The sequence below is a fragment of the Triticum dicoccoides genome, chromosome 3B (genome assembly GCF_002162155.2).
Source record: "Triticum dicoccoides isolate Atlit2015 ecotype Zavitan chromosome 3B, WEW_v2.0, whole genome shotgun sequence".
NCBI classification, from domain to species: Eukaryota; Viridiplantae; Streptophyta; class Magnoliopsida; order Poales; family Poaceae; genus Triticum; species Triticum dicoccoides.
Genome location: NC_041385.1, coordinates 85,867,988 through 85,889,962, shown reverse-complemented (window position 1 = coordinate 85,889,962; position 21,975 = coordinate 85,867,988). Strand labels below are relative to the sequence as shown.

At 42.1% G+C, this 21,975-nt stretch overlaps 1 protein-coding gene and 1 pseudogene across 1 annotated transcript; one reads left to right on the top strand and one right to left on the bottom strand.

The window, feature by feature from the left end:
• Window positions 1-2,849: 2,849 nt before the first annotated feature.
• Window positions 2,850-3,940, bottom strand: LOC119280874 (annotated as a pseudogene).
• Window positions 3,941-5,647: 1,707 nt separating this feature from the next.
• Window positions 5,648-9,414, top strand: LOC119274908. Its single transcript, XM_037555664.1, has 5 exons — window positions 5,648-5,817; window positions 6,431-7,369; window positions 7,457-7,657; window positions 8,207-8,402; window positions 9,146-9,414. Exons 2-5 carry the CDS (start codon window positions 6,461-6,463, stop codon window positions 9,328-9,330), a joined length of 1,491 nt encoding a protein of 496 aa, XP_037411561.1. The 5' UTR covers window positions 5,648-5,817; window positions 6,431-6,460; the 3' UTR covers window positions 9,331-9,414.
• Window positions 9,415-21,975: the final 12,561 nt, after the last annotated feature.

Genomic DNA, 21,975 nt, shown 5'->3' with positions numbered 1-21,975 from the left:
GTCATCAGCCGGACCTTGGGGGCTACACATTGCTGTTCAAGTCTACATGATCATATCTATAAAGTCCCTGCTCATTATTGCATAATGACCCGACCCTTGGGGGCTACACTGGTTGAAGTTTTTATGAGAAGAAGTCCCAGGTTGTTGCAAGCATGACAACCTGGCACTTGGGGGCTACATATGTGGAATGTTTAGTTATGACTAGTGACTGAGATGAGCAACTTGGATTTCTTCAAGGTTGCAACATTTATATTGAAGCAAGTAAGCTGTTACTACGCTCCCTTCTTAAGACTTAGGGGCTATAGGTGATATGAATATAATGGAGGAACATCTTCAAGTTCTCAGTTCTTTGAAACCAAACCAGGTATCATGTTTTTAGTTTTTGCTTGGATAGCTCAGGAAAGTCAATTACATGACCCATCATCATTTGTTTATAACCCGACAATTTTGGCAATCATAAATCGGGAAGATCTACATCTTTAAGCCGGCTGAGTATTAGTTGAATATTTCAAGACCAATATTTTTATCAAGTCAGAGCATTGAAGGCTGACTCAAATGAATTATTTCTTATAATATTTCTTTACAAGAGCCAATGTCAGCAAATTGATTATGAAGTTGGCCTATTGACCCGGATTTTTTAAAAGAAGTGCCCGGATTTTTTGCATTGGCAAAGTTTGAACATATCTACTAAAGGAGATTTGCTAGGAGATCATAGACATGCATCCAGGAGGAAATAACAAGGACTTAAGGATGATCAGGTGCCGGCTCAGGAGAACTTTTAAACCGGAGCACAACCTGTCAAAATTGTTCTTGTGTTTATTTTGTAGCATAAGTTTACCATGGATAAATCCAAGCTAAACTGGGGGATAATGTCGGGGATATACCCCGCGGTATGACCCGACCGGAGTTATGACCCGGCTGGGACTTGACGTTTCATTGGTAACCCGCCGGAGGATTGGCGACTTACGAGTCTGGCGGCTCACTGGTCTGATGACTCACGAGCCTGGCGACTCACGAATGCCCCGACGGTGGGTCAGATAGAGGACTAGGCCCAAGGCCTAGAAGGCCGGCTCATGTTATGGTGGGCCGGCTTAAGAGGAAAGGCATAAGGAATATTCTCCTACAAAGGAAGCAAGACTAGGACTTCACTTGTAGTAGGATAATCCTAATCCTACTAGGACTAGTCATGTAACCCGCCATTTCAACATATATAAGGAGGGGCAGGGCACCCCAAAGAGGAGTAAATATAATCTCTAGGACTAGACACAACAAGAGGAGAGCCGGCTTATGCGGCGACTCCCTCATGATCATAGTGAGACCTAGCCACAAATAGCATGTAGGGTTGTTACCGGATGATGTTTCCCACTGCCCGAAGATGTCTAAACCCTTGTCTTGTGTTGCATATCTCGATTCTGATCAACCCCTCTCAAGCTACCACATAGATGCGTTGGTCTCACGACTGAGTCCTCTCACTAGGACATCTGCCGTGACAATTCCACGACACTCGCTATAAAGAAATATCTAGGTTTTGCGTCAAATATGGTGGCTCGATTCAACCTGCACGGATCAAGGCGACGCCTGTTACTATCCGGTTAAACCCTGCCTCGTTGACTAGGACAGTCGTTGCTCTCTTAAAAATCATCATCTTACCCGAAAATCCATCCTATTAGAGCATATGTATTCCCTTGATTATGTTTCTTAGAGCATCTACAACTAACAATGTGGACAACCTGTACAAGAAAGAGAAGGACAAAAAGCCTAAGCTTATGTCCGGACTGTCCGGCACCCATCAAAGCCACATCCACAACCACATTTCTTTCTTCCCACTCTGTCCATCTCTCTCTCCTTTCGGATGAGGGGTGCACATCGCCACTGCGCGAGGGACCGAGTCTTGATTGCCATGCTGCCACGACGTGTCGCGCCGACTCGCCACAAGCGCACACCAGCAAGCCTGCGACACCATTGCCTCCCCTCTCCCTCGTCTTCTCCACACCTCGCATGCCCTGCGCGTGCCAGGACGTTGCCACTCGCGCATGGTCGGACCCATCGCCTTCACAGCCCTGCAGTCAACGACTTGTGTGTAGTCATCGGTAGTAGAGGAGTAGAAGGGACTACACGACTTGTCGCATTGTGTTTTCTTTATAATGTAAAACTAGTTCCCTGTGTCTATGTTGTATACCACTAATGCGCATAACAAACTTCAAATTTTTATTGCATAGAAGTGAAGTATAGTACCAGTCCTCAACCTACCTTGCATGTGCTGAGTATTCCCTTTTCTACTTTAGGTAAATTCATCTATCTATGAACACAAGCCATCACACCTGACATCTCAATCTATGATGAGACTGTTTCTAAACATCTACACAAGAATACAAGGCTACCACAATAAAATTGAGTAGCGTGCACCTGTAGACTTTGCACTTTCTTTTACTAATACGCTACGGCACACCAATAACATTTGCTACTCTATATTTTGGCATACACACGGACCTTGGAGATGTGATCCCAATCATCGGAGACCCGGGAGGGGGGGTGCAGAATCTATGCCAGCGCCACCTTAGTTATTTCCTTGTTGCTTGGACTCTTTGAAAGCAAATTATTTTTCCCCATATAATGGAATGTCAGAGCAATAGTAGAAAAACTCCAAACAACAATGACTTTGTGCCATTGAACATCTTAATTACTTCTGGACCCCGAATTGGAATCACAAATACAAAAAGCGTCAAGACGAGAAAAGTGTTACACAATCTTTAATATCTCAAAATTCTCACAGTTAGCAGCGATTCAAATGTAAGTACATGATTAGCATACAAAGTGCTCTCGAGTCATAGGGTGCCACTTGTTAAACTTCAAAGCATTAACTCGGTTCCATGAGAGTGCATTTCTTCAATTTTTAGTCCTAGATAAAATGGCAATGGGTAAGATACAAGTGATATGGATATCCAAATGTACATGCAAGTATTTATCAAGTCAATATTTGATGAATGTCTAATGGAAATTGTAGATGAAACACTATAGAAACTAACATAGTATACCTCATCGTTATCGTCGTCATCGTCTTCCTTCTTTAGTCGAGTTGTTCCACCTTCTCTGCTAATAGGTATCTTCATGTGTCCAAAGGGAGTGTTCACGTCAATATGCCCCTTTATGGTGTAACCAGTGCCCTTTCCCCTTATCATATCCCACATAGCAGACCCAAAATCCTTAGGCCTGAAGCTGATCGGCAAGGTCATGGTCGTTACTTCCTGCTTTTTAATGTTTGTAGATTCTTTCGTCTCAGCAGAAGCAATGCTCACATTGGAGAGCCAGATCTCATAATCCAGGGCATTAAGTCCCAGGTCAAAGTCATTCTTGTTGTCGAGATTCAGATGTAGAGTCGCGGTCGCCTCCTCGAAAGAAAACTTCTCAAACTTGATCTATCAACGTCTGGCTTGTAAGGCACTGGGATCTCACCGGCTTTCTCGAGAGGTAAGGAGATCCTGCCAATGACTGGGACATCAACATGGAGAATAACTTTGACCAAGTAAGGGATGATGCTCCCGGGCTTTATGTCACCATATGTGCTCTTGATGTCATCATAGATGAGCAACACGGGGATTTTGATAGTCTCTGAGCCATGTGCATTGATGGTTCCAGCATCCGGGATTGTTCCGGACATGAGCTTCCTCCCTTCGCTTTCAATAAGGTATTCGATGTCGACAAGAGGGATGGGTACAGGGTTTGGGTTTGTAATCATAACATCAGCTATGAGCTCTACCTTCTCAAGACTAATTTGAGGTATGTGGATTCCAGTAACGTCAGCGGTAGGCTTTCCAAAGCTGACTGCGTCTTCAATCTTCTCTCCAATGTCTTGGATGAAATCCTTAACTTTGTCAAAGAATCCTCCCTCTCCTTCATCCTGGTCTTTGTCTGCTTTCTTGGGGTTGTCAGAGGATGACATGCTGTGATGCAAACAATAGTTTACTTATCAGTTTCTAATAGAAGTAAAATTTAGAGAACATACATTAAGGATAACTACATGATATTACATTGAGAGAGAAAACGACACTGACAAAATAGCTTTAGAATCAACGGAAAAAAACTAAACAAGAAATGACCTAGAGCTTGGCAATACACAAAAGTAGCATATTTAGAACAAAAAGACTAATCCAATACTACATTCCTACCCCGTTTTGCCTTTAAGAGGGGCACTTGTAACAAACTAACAATGTCTAGATAACGGGAAATAGGTGATTCCATTAGGTATTGACGACATCATGGCTCGGTAGTTTCTTATCACTAGCAACCAACATATTTTACTAATTTGGAAGAAATAAATACAGATGATATGGCAACGACTTGTCATCCCTTAGCTAAAGAACGGGCGTGCTAGGGTTAAGAGGCACAATTGAGAAAACAAATGAGAATTTGTGTCAATAATATGTGTATAGATAACACTCAATGCTCAACATTAAGGTGGATCATGATGATGTAGCTTTTTAAACTAGCCTCTGTCTATTTTATTTTGTTTGGCCAACCAGTTTTTTTCTATGTTTATGGTTATTTTTTAGAGTAGATCATGAAATAAGTTCAACACAATACATTTCAATAAATAGACACATCCAAAATAGTCAACCATCCTTGGTTTAGAACGTCGGAAGGAACTTTTGTATTTTCCTTTTGTTATTGACATTTTGTAAAGCTCTTTTTAGTTGACCTACTAACCTATTAACATTAGCAGTAAGAGCTATGCCATAAGATAATCAACTCATTCAAATTATATGGCAAATATTATAGTGATGAATTTCAATACTTGGTTCCATGCATGTAAAATTGAGTATCACATATAATTTTGCACATACAATATCGGAATTAAATATAAAGCTCAATATGTCTCATTTGGCGTGCTAGTTCAATAGGGAATGATTCGTTATGGAGTGGACAATTTCTTGATTGTCCTGCATAGGTTTTGTGCCTAAGCGCCACCTAGGCAACGCTTTGTCAACAGAGCTTGGGGTAACACATATATATGAATTTTTATATAAATTACATAGTTTATGAAGTTTATGTAAAATTCATCTTCATGGATCAGCAGAATCCCTAATTCTATGCCAGGCCGGTCCTCTTGATGACCAGGCCAATCCCTGACTTACATGAACGACGTTTGGTCGCCCCTCCCCCTTGTTCCCGACAAAAATGAAGCAACCAATCCGTATGCATTCACATTTTACATCGAGAGAATGCACGGTCGAGATTAACAAACGTATGTGACAACCATCAGAACGAAGGGCAACAAAGGATGGAAAAAGAAAGAAAACCACATTACAATCGCTTAACATCGGGACGATCAAGGCGAGTAGTGAAACTTCTGTTACCTGAGAAAGAAATGCAGGCGGAAAGGAGCAACGCGTCAATAGAGAAGAGGAGGCGAGGCGAAAGGTCGGGAGGCGAATGGATGGATCACGCGGCCAAAGGAAAGGAGAGGAGAGTAGCTCGTGAGGAAGAGGAAGAGGAGGAAACGGTGGGGGAAGAGAGCACCTGAGCAGTTTGCGGAGGAAGGCATGCACAGTAAAACCCGGCCGGGCTGGAAAATTTCCACGGTTTATTAAGCCACGGCGTACGCACACAGCTCAAAAAAGAAAAAAAAAAGAACCACGGCGTAACACGTAAGCTAATCCAACCCGGGGAAGCAACCGAACCGAGTCCTTCTCGTCTTCCCTTTTCCCCTTTGCTCTGTCTCTTCGCCCCGCCCCCCATCCCACGACGGCGCCCGGCTTCTTCGCCCTCCGATTCTTCGTCTTCGGCGTGTTTGGGCTCTCCTCCGCTCCCGCATCGCAGGTGCTTCCTCCATCCACGACACCTTCCGCGCGCGTGCGTTCCCTCCCTCTCTGTGGCGCCGTGCCTGTCAGGGGTTCTTTCTAGGGTTCGTCGAGTCGCGCTACCGACGTTATCGCTAAATTACGTTAGCCTAAATAAATAAATTAGCTGGTATGAATCGAATTCCTTTTGCTTCCCCTTGTTTGTGCTCATGCCTGTTTTGCCTTAGTTGGCGACGGCCGTACAAACCTTTGTCCTTTCCATATGATCCTCTGTTTCCGGCGTTAGTTGGGTACATGCGTCATATTGAAGTTTCCGGCGCCGATGGTTGTTGGAGGCCGTTGTTTTGTCTCAAGAGTTATGCTTTGGCCAATTGTTGCCAATCTTGTTGTTCAACCCTACTAGTTATGGAAAATTGGGTGGCTCCAGTACATCCTTATCTTTTGTAACTAATGGAAAATTAGGTGATATTAATTGAGTCTTTGGCTCATGCCTTGCGTGGAATGGAATTTAAAGCTGGCTTTGCCCAGAAAAGATTTTAGATGAGCGCAGCCATGCAACCTTTGCCCATTTCTAGAACCTGTTATTGTCATTGTCTATGCTGATAACTGTAATGCTGTTTTTCTTCTTTCAGGAAATTATTTATTATATCTAGTCACTGACCATGAAAACCTCCAGCGAGGTTCCCTTTTATCACTCATTGCCCGTACCAGGAGCCGAAGACAGTCTCAAGGATCAGATCCACTCCAAGGTTATGGGCACGATAGGCAATGTCATGAACTCCATTGATCGAAAGGCACTGCCTCAGCAACTGGAAGGGGCATGGGAAACAGCTGGAAATGTCGTTAACTCCCTTGAGTCAAAACTGTCTGGGCAGAAGTCGTTTGATTTTGACGGCGGAAATGATTTTCTTGATGGATATGAATGCCCTGATGATTATTGGGACTATGAACCGCACAAGGCACAAAAGCCAGTTAACATTAGAAATCTGCTGGGTGGCATAGTTGCTATCATTGGCCGCAGTTGCAAAAATGATGAAATTCAACAATCAAAGGAGGCTAAGACCAGTGTCTCATTCTTGGGGTCAAGTATTGATGGAGATACATCCTTGCATTCGTCAGTCTACGCACCAAGTGCTCCTCCTTTGCTGGATGAAGAAGCCTTGAGTTACAATATTTATAGGGTTGTTTTAGAGGCAGAACCACCAGAATGGCTGCCCGATAGCTATGCTGACTCATGCATGCAGTGTTCTGCTTCTTTCACTGCTATTACCCGTGGAAGGCATCATTGTCGATTCTGTGGAGGGATATTTTGCAAGGCATGTTCGAAAGGCAGATGTCTTTTGCCAGCCAAGTTTCGTGAGCGAAACCCACAAAGGGTCTGCGATGCATGCTATGATAGGCTTGATCCATTGCAGAACTTACTGATAAATTCTGTCAGCAATGCGACACAAACTGCAAAGCATGATGTTATGGATTGGACTTCTGCGAGAGGGTGGTTGAATTTGCCTATTGGATTAACATTGGAACACGAGATATACAAGGCAGCAGTATCCATTAGGAGCTACAGTCAGGTGTCCAAATTATGTTTCCATTTTTCTGCCATATTTACATGTTTAATGGCAATACCTACTTAATAAAAAATAAATACTGCATTGCAGGTTTCAAGGATAAACCCAGGAAAATCTATTCCGCATGCAGTCCTTAGTGGAGCAAGTGGACTTGCTATCTTGACAGTTGTAAAAGCTGGTGCATTTCTTACATACAAACTTGGAACTGGATTAGTAGTTGCTCGTAGATCAGATGGTTCATGGTCTCCACCCTCTGCTATAGCTTCAGCTGGATTAGGATGGGGAGCACAGGTTAGTAACTTGGTTGCAGAATTCTTCTCTGTATCTTTCATGTGGTTAACATCTAATCTATGAATTGATTAGATATAACATCTTTTATTGTTAGACTGGTTCCCTTTGTTGTGGGGATAATTGCAGCCATAACCTACTACTTGCATGGCATAGGGCGAATGGTGTATGATAAAAATGATTTTTTAACACTGCATTTCTCCTATCTAAAATTTCCTAGATGAAAACATGAAACACACACTTGTTTCATGTCTTAGGATGGAATGGTTTATTTGTTTCTATCAGTGTTCTTTTTAAGTGAAACCCTGAAACTGTGTTTGCATTTAGGTAGATTTCCTCTTGTTTTTGCCTCATTTTAGATAAAACATCAGGTTGAAGTTGCTATATTTGTGTAGAACATGGTCTTGGGCTGAGCAAAAAACATGTTGGACAGTGACTGTTGCCTAAAATTGATAATTTATGATTTCGGACATGGTTCATGTACTTCCCTATTAATTTCAATATTATGTGTTCAGATCTCTTACATGTTACATGTTTTATCTTAACATACAGCTTGGCGGTGAGTTGATGGATTTCATCATAGTGCTTCATGGTCCCGAGGCTGTGAAGACCTTCAGCAGCCGAATGCATTTTTCACTCGGTGCAGGTTTAAGTGCTGCAGCAGGACCTGTTGGTAGAGTATTAGAAGCTGATGTGAGAGCTGGTAATAAAGGCTCTGGAGTTTGCTATACGTATAGTCACAGCAAAGGTAATGTTCTTGTTCAGTTCAAAATTTTAGTCTCCTTTTTATCATGTGAAGTCGAGCTCTGCTTGTATTGTGTTTTTATTTTTGAGAAAACACAAAAGCCTTGCCTTTTGGTGCATTGATAGAAAGGGTTTGTACAAGCCTAAGAAGGCCAACACCTGGATATTACAACACGACACACCTAGTTGCTTTGCTAGGCACTGCGGCCGCCAGGGGCTACTTAAGTTTTATATTCTCGAAATTAGGAAAGCTTCTTCTACTTGAATGCTCAGCACCAGATCTGTTATATTTCGGTTTATTGGGTACAAATTTACTGCACTGCAAAAGTTTTGAATGTTTTTTGTGTAGCGGAGGTTTAATTATATTCCGTGGTCTGCTTCTTAATTTTATATTCTTGAAATGCACAGAGCCAAATAAGGGTACCCTGACATGAGTTAAGTAAGAAATGGTATTCTTGTTCCTGACTTGTACAGAGACAGATAGGGTACTCTGACACGAGATGAGTAAGAAATGGTGTTCTTGGTGGATAACTTATATGTAATACCCGCAGTCTGAAAAAAATCAGAGTCCAGCAATGAACTTAGTATGCAAAGTCATCCTGATACGAAGAGTAAACAAGCTTTGGGTGAAAGATATTTTAGAACTATGTACAAGTGTAAATCTTCGTAATAGTTCATCTTGCTCATGCATGTACCTGTCCTGCTAAGCCTACAACTAATTTGTGATGGTTTTCGATGACTTTACAGGCGCATTTATCGGGGTTTCACTAGAAGGGAACATTGTTACAACCAGGATGGATGCCAATCTGCGGTTCTACGGCGACCCGTATCTGACGACCAGTGATATACTTATGGGGAATCTGGAGCAGCCAAATGCTGCTAAATTTCTGTACCAAGCGTTGGATGACCTATACTCAGGTCTGGATTGTTAGCACGACAAAAAAATAAAAAATAAATCACAGTCTGTACATATTTGATTTTATTCCAACTGTTGCTAGTTGTGCTGATTCTCAAAATGCTTCTGTCATTTTGGCGAGCAGAGTTTGCTCCATGGGTATGATTCAAATGCCATATAAACAGCTACAAAACCTGTTGCCTAGGATGGAAGTCCGTAAAGTTAATGCATTCCTATGATTCAATCAGTAAATTGAAATACACAATAAATAAATAGTACTCCCTCTGTCCCAAAATATAAGAACGTTTTTTGACACTAGTATAATGTTAAAAACGTTCTTATGTTATGAGACGGAGGGAGTATGTATTTTAATATACACTGCCAAATGAGTGACCACTATCCAGTTAATGGAACAGGCATCCATTGCCACTAAGGCACTCTTTTACTGCTGAATCCAGCATCTGACGGATTTGGTTGAGTCATGAGATGGTCTTCGTGTATGGTAACGAGCTCCGATCACACAAATTTGGGACATTTTTTTCGTGGGAAAAAAAAAGTTTGCACTACACGCAACATATCTGAGTTAGATTATGTATCCGCAGCTGCAACTACTACTAATACGATCTTATTCAAAGAATCAAAATTTTATCATAGCACACATTCATAGAAACTTGCATTCTTGAACTTGACATAACTTAAACAGAACCGAAATCAAGCTTCCTCTGTACATCACACATAGTACATACCAGCACCTGTATTGGAATGTAGCGCATGATCTATGTTGACAGTTGACATGTACTATATCATTATCCTTTCAGAACTGAAGTTTTTTTATAACTATGAAAAGCGCCTTGAAGACCGCAGTTAGGCGCGATTTTCACCGGAGCATCACCATGAATACGTATGCCGCTGCCGGTACTCTGGCAGAGATCCTCCATCCCCTCACCGGTCCCTCCACGCGTCTCAAGCCGGCCAAGACCACGTCGCGGCGGATCTGGACTGGATGCCAGATCCGTGGCCAAGACCACGCCGCGGCGGATCTGGACTGGATGCCAGATCCGTGGCCGTCGCGACCCATCTCCAGGCAGAGCTGTCCACCATGTCATGTTCCGACACCACCCATGCATGCAGGGAAGCCCATCGCCGGCCATGGACCATTGGCCGCCGCCGCACAGGTTAGGCGCGCCGCCCTGCCTGCTGCCCAAGGGCACACCACGAGAGGCGCCCCTGCCACCTCAAGGGGATCCCGCTGCAGATCCGCCCGCCCTAGCGCTTTGGGCACCAGACCCGCCGGCACCGTGGACCTCACCGGCGACAGCGGTGGTAGGAGAATGGCCGAGAGAAGGCTGGCATCGTTGGTTTTTTGGGCCCCTGGCTGTCGCCCAGGGAAGACGTCAACATTGTACAAATACATGTTGAATATCTTTGAAATACACAACGAGCAGTTTTATAAATACGTGTTAATTATTCTTTACATAAACAATGAACATTTTCAAATATAAGTTGAAGACACGTTGATCATTTTTTATAATACAAGAAGTTTTTTTTTAAAAAAAATTACATGAACATTTCTTTTACATGTTTAGGAACATTATTTATTTTCTTAAACAACCAAGAGTTTCACTTTTTTAAAACTAAAAAATGAAAATACTAATGAAATATAAAGCAGAAAATAAAAAACCAAAAGGGGCCAAACCGGCGAATCCTGAAGCCTAACTAACTACTTTGATTTATTTTTTTGAGCACACTAACTACTTTGTTCTCTAACTAAAATAACTCGCGATGAACGCTACTGGCCGGACCCGTGCTAGCATGTCGTGGCTGAGAGCCCTTCCTCTCTGGTTGACAAGAGACATAGCACAATTTGCAAACCTAAACACCTTGGGCATGATCTTCTGTTGCATGGTTTGGGTGGACTGATGTCGCTAGACCCTGGGTGGGCACGGTGATCCACCTTGATCAAGCTTGGCAATGGTTGCAAGGTGAGTTGCTAGTCCGATCGCTGGTTAGAAGGTCAATCACTTTGCTTCATTATTTCGGACCTCTTCCATCGAAGTACAAATAAGAAGAGTTCCGTTGCAGATGCCCTCACGAACCACTAGTGAATGAAAGATTTTCACCATATGGCTAATGGAGTCAGTTACGACAGTTGTTCTACATGTGATGTCAGCTGTAGACTATCACTCTTTTGCCCAATGAAGAAGACTCCATTACTTGGAACTCGACCAGTTCCAAAATATCTCTACCATGATATTATGAGATAAGTTGTATTGTACAGATCTCTACCATGATATTTAATGGCATTAAAATATCACACACAAGTATATATAAGTGCACACAGTATAATTTATGCACTTGTCAATAATAATTCAAAAATATTTTTTTACACATATTTAAATTCAGTTGAAGCCAAAAATTCCAATGATATATTATGAATGTATAAAAACGAACAATGTAAGTAAAATTTAGCAACATTGTCATGTGGTTAACTAATAACTATGTTTACCAAGTAACAAGAAATATACTCATTAAAGTGTAGTATTGTTTTCCGCAAAAAAATGTAGTATGGTTTATATTTTAAAAAGTATAAAAGTTTAGTATAAAAATAATTGTTTAAATTTGCTTCAAACCCAAAATGTGCTTGGATCGGACATAGTCTCAGGAAACTTGTGAGTAAGCAGACTATAAGCCTCCATCCTTGAATAATATTTAAATGTCAAGAACATAGAACAGAATAAAATGTGTTTGGACCATACATATGTCATAACATTTTCTAAATATTATACCATGTATAAATTTCGATCATATAACCTTTATTGTCCCTAGAAAAAATAAGTCCCCGCGTCATCCGCTCGGGCGACACGGGCGGCGGAATCCTATTCAACACAGGGGCTTCTCTCCGTCGATCTCTCCATCGCCGCTACCGGTGGCCGGCTGTTGGCCCAGACTGTGCACGCCGAGTACTTTCCGACGACACGCAAATGACCGACGACGAACGATGAGTTCCTGCCCCAAGTGGCTGAAGCAAAATACACATACATATCACGGCTGATCGAAAACGATCTACTAGTAGCCACACACGCACACAACGGGCAACACGGCCGAAAACACAAACGCAGCACGCAAGACGCCGGCGTATTGCGAAAGGCTCGTATCGAGCCTTGTGTATGCTTTATTACTTCAACTCAAGGTACAAGTTACAGGACTGTTTGCCCGCATATAAATACTAGTACCAGGCTAGCTAGCTACGAGAGGAAAACTACTCGGAAGCTAATTCCAATACTACTCGGAGACAACCTCTAGCACTACATGGATACATGTATGCACATCATCCTGGACACGTATCATCATGGGAGGCTTTTGTCGTGTTTAATTCCAACAATCACCCCCCTAAACACGACGTCGTCATGTTACTGCATCGACGCCAATTCTTCGCATCTTCAGGATCTTCTCTCAATCCAAAGCCTTGGTCAGGATATCCGCCAACTGATCATCGGTGCAAACGTAGTTGACCTCCATCTTACCTTCTTCCACACAGTCCTTTATGTAGTGATACATCGTATCAATGTGCTTGCTCTTATCACGCCGCACTGGTTCTTCGCGTAGAAAAGTTGTAGACTTTCCATCAACATTGAGCACCACTTGTTCCGGATCTCGATTCTTGAGATCACTGTGTAGCCTCCCTAGCCACACCTTGACATACCGCAGTGGCAGATGCAATATACTCTATTGCATCAACTGCGGGTGTTTTATTCTTCTTGCCCAACTTAAGACGAGGTTTCATTGGAGTGTCATTTGGATTGCAATCTATCATGCCATAGCTTTCAAGTACCTTTCTTGTGTATGCCTCCAGGCATAGTGTGACCCCCTCCGTCTTTTGATGTACCTCTATCCCTGGGTAGCAGCTCAAAAGACCTAGATCATCCATCTTGAAAATATCTTTCATCTGTAGCTTGAACTTTGCAATCACCACTTCATCTGCTCCAGTTATCAATAGGTCGTCTACGTAGATGCCAACTAGTAGACCATCCCTTCCTTCACCTCTCTTGTACATTGCATGCTCTAGTGGGGCTTTCTCAAATCCAAGAGAAAACAATGTCCGATCAAGTTTGATGTTCCACTCCTGAGGTCCTTGCCATAGTCCATACAAGATTTTGTGTAACTTCAGTACCTTGTGCTCTTCTCCCTTTTTGATGAAACCCGATGGCTGATTCACATACACATCTCCTTTTATCTCGCCGTTCAAAAATGCGGATTTTACATCCATCTGATGTACTTTCCATGATTCCTGAGCCGCGAGAGCGATGAGTAATCTCATCGATTCCATCCTTGCAACGGGAACGAACACTTCTTCGAAATCCACACATTTCTCTTGCACATACTCTTTGGCCACTAGCCTCGCTTTGTGCTTCACACACCCTTCGACATCTTTCTTGACCTTGAATTCCCACTTGAGCTCTATGGCTTTTTCATTGTAGGAAAGATCCACAAGCTCCCATGCATTGTTGTCGTGGATCGACCTCAATTCTTCTTCCATATCCTGACGCCAACACTCCGTCGAATTTGCGTTGTCAAAACTCGCCGGTTCCTTGGCAATTGCTAGACACCATCGCCCACGCTCTTTCACTTTTACCGGATCAATCGTCCGAAGAGTATTCTCCGGATATGGGTCAGACACCGGCCTGGACACGGATACATGTATGCACATCATCCTGGACACGTACCATCATGGGAGGCTTTTGTCGTGTTTAATTCCAACACCGGCATGGGCAAAGCCCGTGCGGCGGTAGGCGGCGGCGAGGCCTTCTCTCGCGCCCTCCTCGGTTGGTGGAAGGCTTCGCCATGCCTTGGACACCAGATCCATTCGTCTCCGGGACGACGACGACGGCGGCTCCTTGAGGAGTTTGTTGGGCAGGATCAGCTGCTCGCCGGGCATGGGATTGTGAGGCGATGTGGATGAAGTGGCAGACGCGGTGCTGCAGGCCAGAGGCGGAGGTGCGACCAAGCCTTGTGGCGGCGACGCTGAAACCGGCGAGTCTTGCGGCGCTCGTGCCTGAACCTTTGGGCCCGTCTGGGCCAGAGGTTGACCCACTCCATCCGCTCACCGGTAGTCGGCTGACGATGTGGGGACTGCTGGATCGGCCCAAGTAATGGTGGTTTTGGCCCTGCTATTCTTCAAGCGGCAACTCATCCATTGACCAAATCTGGCTCCTCGATTGGACCGCGATCGAGTTTCGTTCTTCCTCTCGGAAATATTTGCAGTTTGACATAAGATGCTACTGGATATCTAGAGCCGAATCGATGCGGTCGTGCGCACCCTTTTTGGACGAGGCGTGAAGCTTCCTCTTCTGGTCATCATCATGGGACATGTCTTCATATAGATTTTCATGGAACTGACAGAGATGGAGAAAGACATGGCGGATGTGATCTAAAGTTTATTTTTGGCAGAGGAGTGTTGGTTGTGTGGAAGACAATGCGACACAGGTTCTTTCTGTGTGTCGGGCATTCGATGACTTGCAACAGCAGCCTTGGCAAGCGGGGGTGTCAACGATGACCCACAAGTATAGGGGATCAATTGTAGTCATTTCAATAAGTAAGAGTGTCGAACCCAACGAGGAGCAGAAGAAAATGACAAGCGGTTTTCAGCAAGGTATTTTCTGCAGACACTAAAATTGTCAGTAACAGATAGTTTGATAGCAAGATAATTTGTAACGGGCAAATAATAGCAAGGTAACAAAAGTGCAGCAAGGTAGCCCAATCCTTTTTATTGCAAAGTACGGGCCGGAACAGTCTCTTATAATAGGTAAAGCGTTACTGAGGACACACGGGAATTTCATCTAGTCACTTTCATCATGTTTGTTTGATTCATGTTCGCTACTTTGTCAATCTGATATGTGGGTGGGCCGGTGCTTGGGTGCTGTTCTTACTTGAGAAAGCCCACCCCATATGGTTAACCCCTCTCGCAAGCATACGCAACCACAAAAAAAGAATTAAGATAAATCTAACCATAGCATGAAACATATGGTTCCAAATCAGCCCCTTACGGAATAGCACATAAACTAGGGTTTAAGCTTCTGTCACTCTAGCAACCCATCATCTAATTACTACTCCACAGTGCTTTCCCTTAGGCCCAAAGATGGTGAAGTGTCATGTAGTCGACATTCACGTAACACCACTAAGGGAAATAACAACATACATATCATCAAAATATTGAACGAATACCAAATTCACATGATTACTTATGACAAGACTTCTCTCATGTCCTCAAGAACAAAAGTAACTATTCACAAATCATATTCATGTTCAAGATCAGAGGGGTATTGAATAGCATCATGGTTCTGAACATATAATTTTCCACGAAATAAACCAACTAGCATCAGCTACATGATGTAATCAGCACTACTAGCAACCCACAAGTACCAATATGAGGTTTTGATATAAAGATTGAATACAAGAGATGAACTAGGGTTTGAGATGAGATGGTGCCGGTGAAGATGTTGATGAAGATTGGTCCTCCCACGATGAGAGGGTTGTTGGTGATGATGATGGCTTCGCTTTCCCCCTCCCGAGGGAAGTATCCCCAGCGGAATCGCTCCGCTAGAGAGCAATAGTGCTCATGCCCAAGTTCTTCCTTGAGACGGCGGCGCTCCGTCCCAAAAGTCCTCCCCTTATTTTTTCCAGGGCAAATGGGCTTATATACCAGAAGATGAGCACCGGAGGCTGGCCAGGGGCCCCACAAGCCACCAGGGTGCGCCCTGGTGCCTCATGGGCACTTGGGTGCCCCCCCCTCTAATATTCTTTCTTCCAGTGTTTTTTATTTATTCCAAAATAATTCCCCGTGAAATTGCAGCTCATTTGAAGATGTGCAGAATATGTATCTCTGACATAGCTTTTTTCAGGCCTAGAATTTCAGCTACCGGCAATCTCCCTCTTCATGTTAATCTTGCAAATTAAGAGACATAATGCATTAATGGTACTACAAAGTATTATATTTTCCATATACATTATAAATAATAGTAGAAAATCATGATGCAAAATGGACGTATCAACTCCCCCAAATTTAGACCTCGCTTGTCCTCAAGCGAATGCCGATATCGATAATCATGACCACATGTTTAGAGAGAGATGTGTCATTAAAAAGCAAAATATGGACATAGTAGCATCATGATCATTATTATAGCAGCAATATATTATCATCATGAAACTTCTCATGAACAAGTAGCAATTCATCACAACAATGAAGTATAAAGCATAAACTTTCTTGAAAACTAAAAAACTATGTTCTCAGTCAACAATGCAATTGCAATTCACCATCTTTTCAGGAAGAGTCTCATGTAGGAGCTCTTGTTTAACAAGTCCACATACTCAACTATCATTAGTCTTCTATGATTGCTAACACTCACGACATATATATGGAGCAAAAGTTTCAGCTAGACATAGAAAGATAAGGTCTTATAATTTCGCCTCTCAACTCATTTACCTCGAGGGTAATGTCAAGAACTCATGATCACTCATATTCAACTGGATATATGTGTTTACATTTCCCCCCCAGCACATGATGCTTGCAAAAGAGAAAATAAAAAGGAATAGAGGAGAACACTATTGACTCTTGCATGAAAATTAAATACATAAAAGTAAAAGATAGGCCCTTCGCAGAGGGAAGCGGAGGTTATCATGCGCTTTTTATTTGTATGTGCAGGCTCTTAATGCAAAGGAATGCCATATTATATTGCCCCTTGTGATAGCAACCTTTATTATGCAGTCTGACGCTTTTATTTCTTTACCATCACAAGATCGTACAAAGCTTATTTTCCCTTACAACAAAAGATCATACATATTTAGAAGAATTTTTATTGCCTTTTGCACCGATGACAACTTACTTGAAGGTTCTTATTCAATCCATAGGTAGGTATAGTAGACTTTCATGACACGATACTGGGTTTAAGGGTTTTTGGATGCACAAGTAGTATCTATACTTGGTGCGGATTTTTGGCTAGCAAAGATATTGAGCAAGCACCACATGTTGGAGGATCAATAACAATATAACTTCTATGTGAATATTAGCAAACATAACTGATACGTCTCCGTCGTATCTATAATCTTTGATTGTTCCATGCCAATATTATTCAACTTTCATATACTTTTGGCAACTTTTCATATTATTTTTGGGACTAACATATTGATCCAGTGCCCAGTGCCAGTTCCTGTTTGTTGCATGTTTTATGTTTCGCAGAAACCCAATATCAAACAGAGTCCAAACGGGATAAAAAGGGACAGAGAATTATTTTGGAATATTTGTGATTTTTGGGAGGAAAAATCAACGCGAGACGGTGCCCGAGGGGGCCACAAGATAGGGGGCGCGCCCCAGGGAGGCAGGCGTGCCCTGGACCCTCCTGGGCCCCCCGTAAGGCGGTTGACGCTCTTCTTTTGCCGCAAGAAAGCTAATTTTATGAGAAAAATCTGGGCGAAAGATTCCCCCAATCGGAGTTACGGATCTCCGGATATAAAAGAAACGGTGAAGGGGCAGAATCTGGGAACGCAGAAACAGAAAGAGACAGAGAGATAGATCCAATCTCGGAGGGGCTCTCGCCCCTCCCAAGCCACGGGAGCCAAGGACCAGAGGGGAAACCCTTCTCCTATCTAGGGAGAAGGTCAAGGAAGAAGAAGAAGAAGGGGGGCTCTCTCCCCCTTGCTTCCGGTGGCGCCGGAGCGCTACCGGGGGCCATCATCATCACCGCGATCTACACCAACACCTCCGCCATCTTCACCAACATCTCCATCACCTTCCCCCATCTATATTCAGCGGTCCACTCTCCTGTAACCCGCTGTACCCTCTACTTGAGCATGATGCTTTATGCTTCATATTATTATCCAATGATGTGTTGCCATCCTATGATGTCTGAGTAGATTTTCGTTGTCCTACCGGTGATTGATGAATTGCTATGATTGGTTTGAATTGCATGTTTTATTATTGGTGCTGTCCTATTGTGCCCTCCGTGTCGCGCAAGCGTGAGGGATTCCCGCTGTAGGGTTTGCAATATGTTCATGGTTTGCTTATGGTGGGTGGCGTGAGTGACAGAAGCACAGACCCGAGTAAGTAGGTTGTTTGCATATGGGATAAAGGGGACTTGATACTTTAATGCTATGGTTGGGTTTTACCTTAATGATCTTTAGTAGTTGCGGATGCTTGCTAGAGTTCCAATCATAAGTGCATATGATCCAAGAAGAGAAAGTATGTTAGCTTATGCCTCTCCCTCGAATAGAATTGCAATAGTGATTACCGGTCTAGTAACGTAGTCAATTTCCTAGGGACAATTTCACAACTCCTACCACCACTTTTCCACACTCGCTATATTTACTTTATTGCTTCTTTATCTAAACAGCCCCTAGCTTTATTTACGTGCTCTTTATTATCTTGCAAACCTATCCTATCACACCTACAAAGTACTACTAGTTTCATACTTGTTCTAGGTAAAGCGATCACTAAGCGTGCGTAGAGTCATATCAGTGGCAGATAGGACTTGAGAGGATATTTGTTCTACCTTTAGCTCCTCGTTGGGTTCGACACTCTTACTTATCGAAAGAGGCTACAATTATTCCGTATACTTGCGGGTTATCAAGATCTTTTTCTGGCGCAGTTGCTGGGGAGTCATAGCGTGGGGTGAATATTCTCGTGTGTGCTTGTTTGCTTTATCACTAAGTAATTTTTATTTGCTATTTTTAGTTATTTTCTATCTTTAGTTATGGGTAGGAAACGCAAAATACCAAAAAAAATTAGTTGTACCGACTGAACCATTGGTTGAAGAATCACTCAAAATCTATCACACTCCTGAAGCTTTTTACTTGGATCATCTTTGATCCCTTTGTGCTCGTGCTGAAACCCCCACTAGCTTAGTTGAGGGCAAATCTTTAGATGAGCATGCTTGTTATGTGCGACACCGTATATCTGAGAAAGGGAAACTTTTACTGGATCAAATTCATCGTTGGCAATGCTATGCTTGGACTTTATGTGAATTATATGATGTTACTTGTTGTTCTGAAAACCATAAGAAACACCTTCCCTACCAATGTGAGGTTATTGATAATGGAATCGTATCTTCATATGTTAAGGGTGTTTATAATTACTATGATGTTCAACAAATTGAAGAATTTGTCGCTTTTAAGGGTGCTTATGAAATTGCTTCTTTGATTGAAAAGTATGATGCCACTCTTTACAAATCTGAAATTTTTTCCATACTTGAATATTGTTATGATAATTATGCTTCTAATGCCTATTTTAAACCATATATTGAGAAATTCTCCTCTGTCCAAGAAGAGATTAATATTTTGCAGGAAGCTATGGAAGAAGAATTTGATGAAACTGTGAGCTCATTGGATGAAAAAGATGATGAGGAGAGCAAAGAACAAAAGGAGGAAGAGCGGATTAGCAACCCATGCCCACCTTCTAATGAGAATAACTCTTCAACTCATACATTGTTTAATTCCCCTTCATGCTTACAGAAGGATGATTGCTATGATGATTGTTATGATCCCGTTGATTCTTTTGAAATATCCCATTTTGATGATGCTTGCTATGCTTGTGGCCAAGATGCCAATATGAATGATGCTTATGGAGATGAACTTGCTATAGTTCCTTATGTTAAACATGAAATTATTGCTATTGCACCCACGCATGATAGTCCTATTATCTTTTTGAATTCTCCCGACTACACTATATCGGAGAAGTTTGTGCTTATTAAGGATTATATTGATGGGTTGCCTTTTACCGTTGCACATGATAATTTTGATAGATATAATATGCATGTGCTTGCTGCTCCTACTTGCAATTATTATGAGAGAGGAACAATATCTCCACCTCTCTATGTTTCCAACACGACAGAATTGCAAGAAACTGTTTATACTATGCATTGGCCTTTACTATGTGTGCATGAATTGTTCTTTTATGACATGCCGATGCATAGGAAGAGAGTTAGACTTCGTTGTTGCATGATATATGTTACTTTGTGCTCACTACTAAATTACAAATCATTGTTAATTAAAATTGGCTTTGATATACCTTGGGATCCGGGTGGATCCATTACTTGAGCACTATATGCCTAGCTTAATGGCTTTAAAGAAAGCGCTGCCAGGGAGACAACCCGGAAGTTTTAGAGAGTCATTTATTTCTTTTGTGTGCTTTAATATAGTCTAGAAACAAAAAAATAAAGAGGGGAACTCAAAACTTTTCAAAAAGGAAAGTGAAAGTGAGAGAGACAAGCATTGTTGAAGTGGGAGAGCTCCTTGAACTTTTTTCATGCTCACAGAAACTTTGTGAATCCTAATTACAAAAACTTTTCATCAAAAATAACTATCCCCTTGTACAATTTCATTGTATTATAAAAATAATGTGCTAAGGTTTGCCTTTAGGATGTTTACAATGCTTGTTGGTTTGTACAGTGCAGGACAGAAACTTTGGCTGTAGTGCGCGATTTTACATTTTTACTGGAAAGTCAAACGGTTATTATTCTTTCTGCACTGTCTTGCTGTACAATTTTTTTACTTTTTCCTAATTTTGGTAGAATTTTTGGGGTACCAGAAGTCTGGTGAATGTTCAGAATGCTACAGACTGTTCTGTTTTTGACAGATTCTGTTTTTGATGCATAGTTTGCTTGTTTTGATGAAACTATCAATTTATATCAGTGGATTAAGCCATGGAAAAGCTATATTACAGTAGACACAATGCAAAAACAAAATTTGAATTGGTTTGCAACAGTACTTAGAGTAGTGATTTGCTTTATTATACTAACGGATCTTACTGAGTTTTCTGTTGAAGTTTTGTGTGGATGAAGTGTTTGATCGAGGAGGTCTCGATATGAGGAAAAGGAAGAGAGGCAAGAGCTCAAGCTTGGGGATGCCCAAGGCACCCCAAGTAAATATTCAAGGAGACTCAAGCGTCTAAGCTTGGGGATGCCCCGGAAGGCATCCCCTCTTTCTTCAACAAGTATCGGTATGTTTTCGGATTCGTTTCGTTCATGCGATATGTGCAAGTCTTGGAGCGTCTTTTTCATTTACTTTTCACTTTTCTTTTATGCACCATGCTGGTATGAGATAGTCCTTGGTTGATTTATAGAATGCTCATTGCACTTCACTTAAATCTTTTGAGTATGGCTTTATAGAATGCTTCATGTGCTTCACTTATATCATTTGAAGTTTGGATTGCACTTCACTTAAATCTTTTGAGTATGGCTTTATAGAATGCTTCATGTGCTTCACTTATATCATTTGAAGTTTGGATTGCGTGTTTCTCTTCACATAGAAACCCGCCATTTGTAGAATGCTCTTTTGCTTCACTTATATTTGTTAGAGCGTGGGAATATGTTTTGTAGAAAGAATTAAACTCTCTTGCTTCACTTATATCTATTTAGAGATATGACAGGAATTGGTCATTCACATGGTTAGTCATAAAATCCTACATAAACTTGTGGATCACTGAATATGATATGTTTGATTCCTTGCAATAGTTTTGCGATATAGTGATGATAATATGTGGGAGGTACTAGTAGATGGTTGTGTTTAGTAAGGATGTTGGTGTTAAGGTTTGTGATTCCCTAAGCATGTACGTATGGTCTACTAACTATGTAACCAAATTGGCGCACATTGTATTTTGATTGTTTATCTTTGCGTGAAGGTCGGGGGCGTGCGA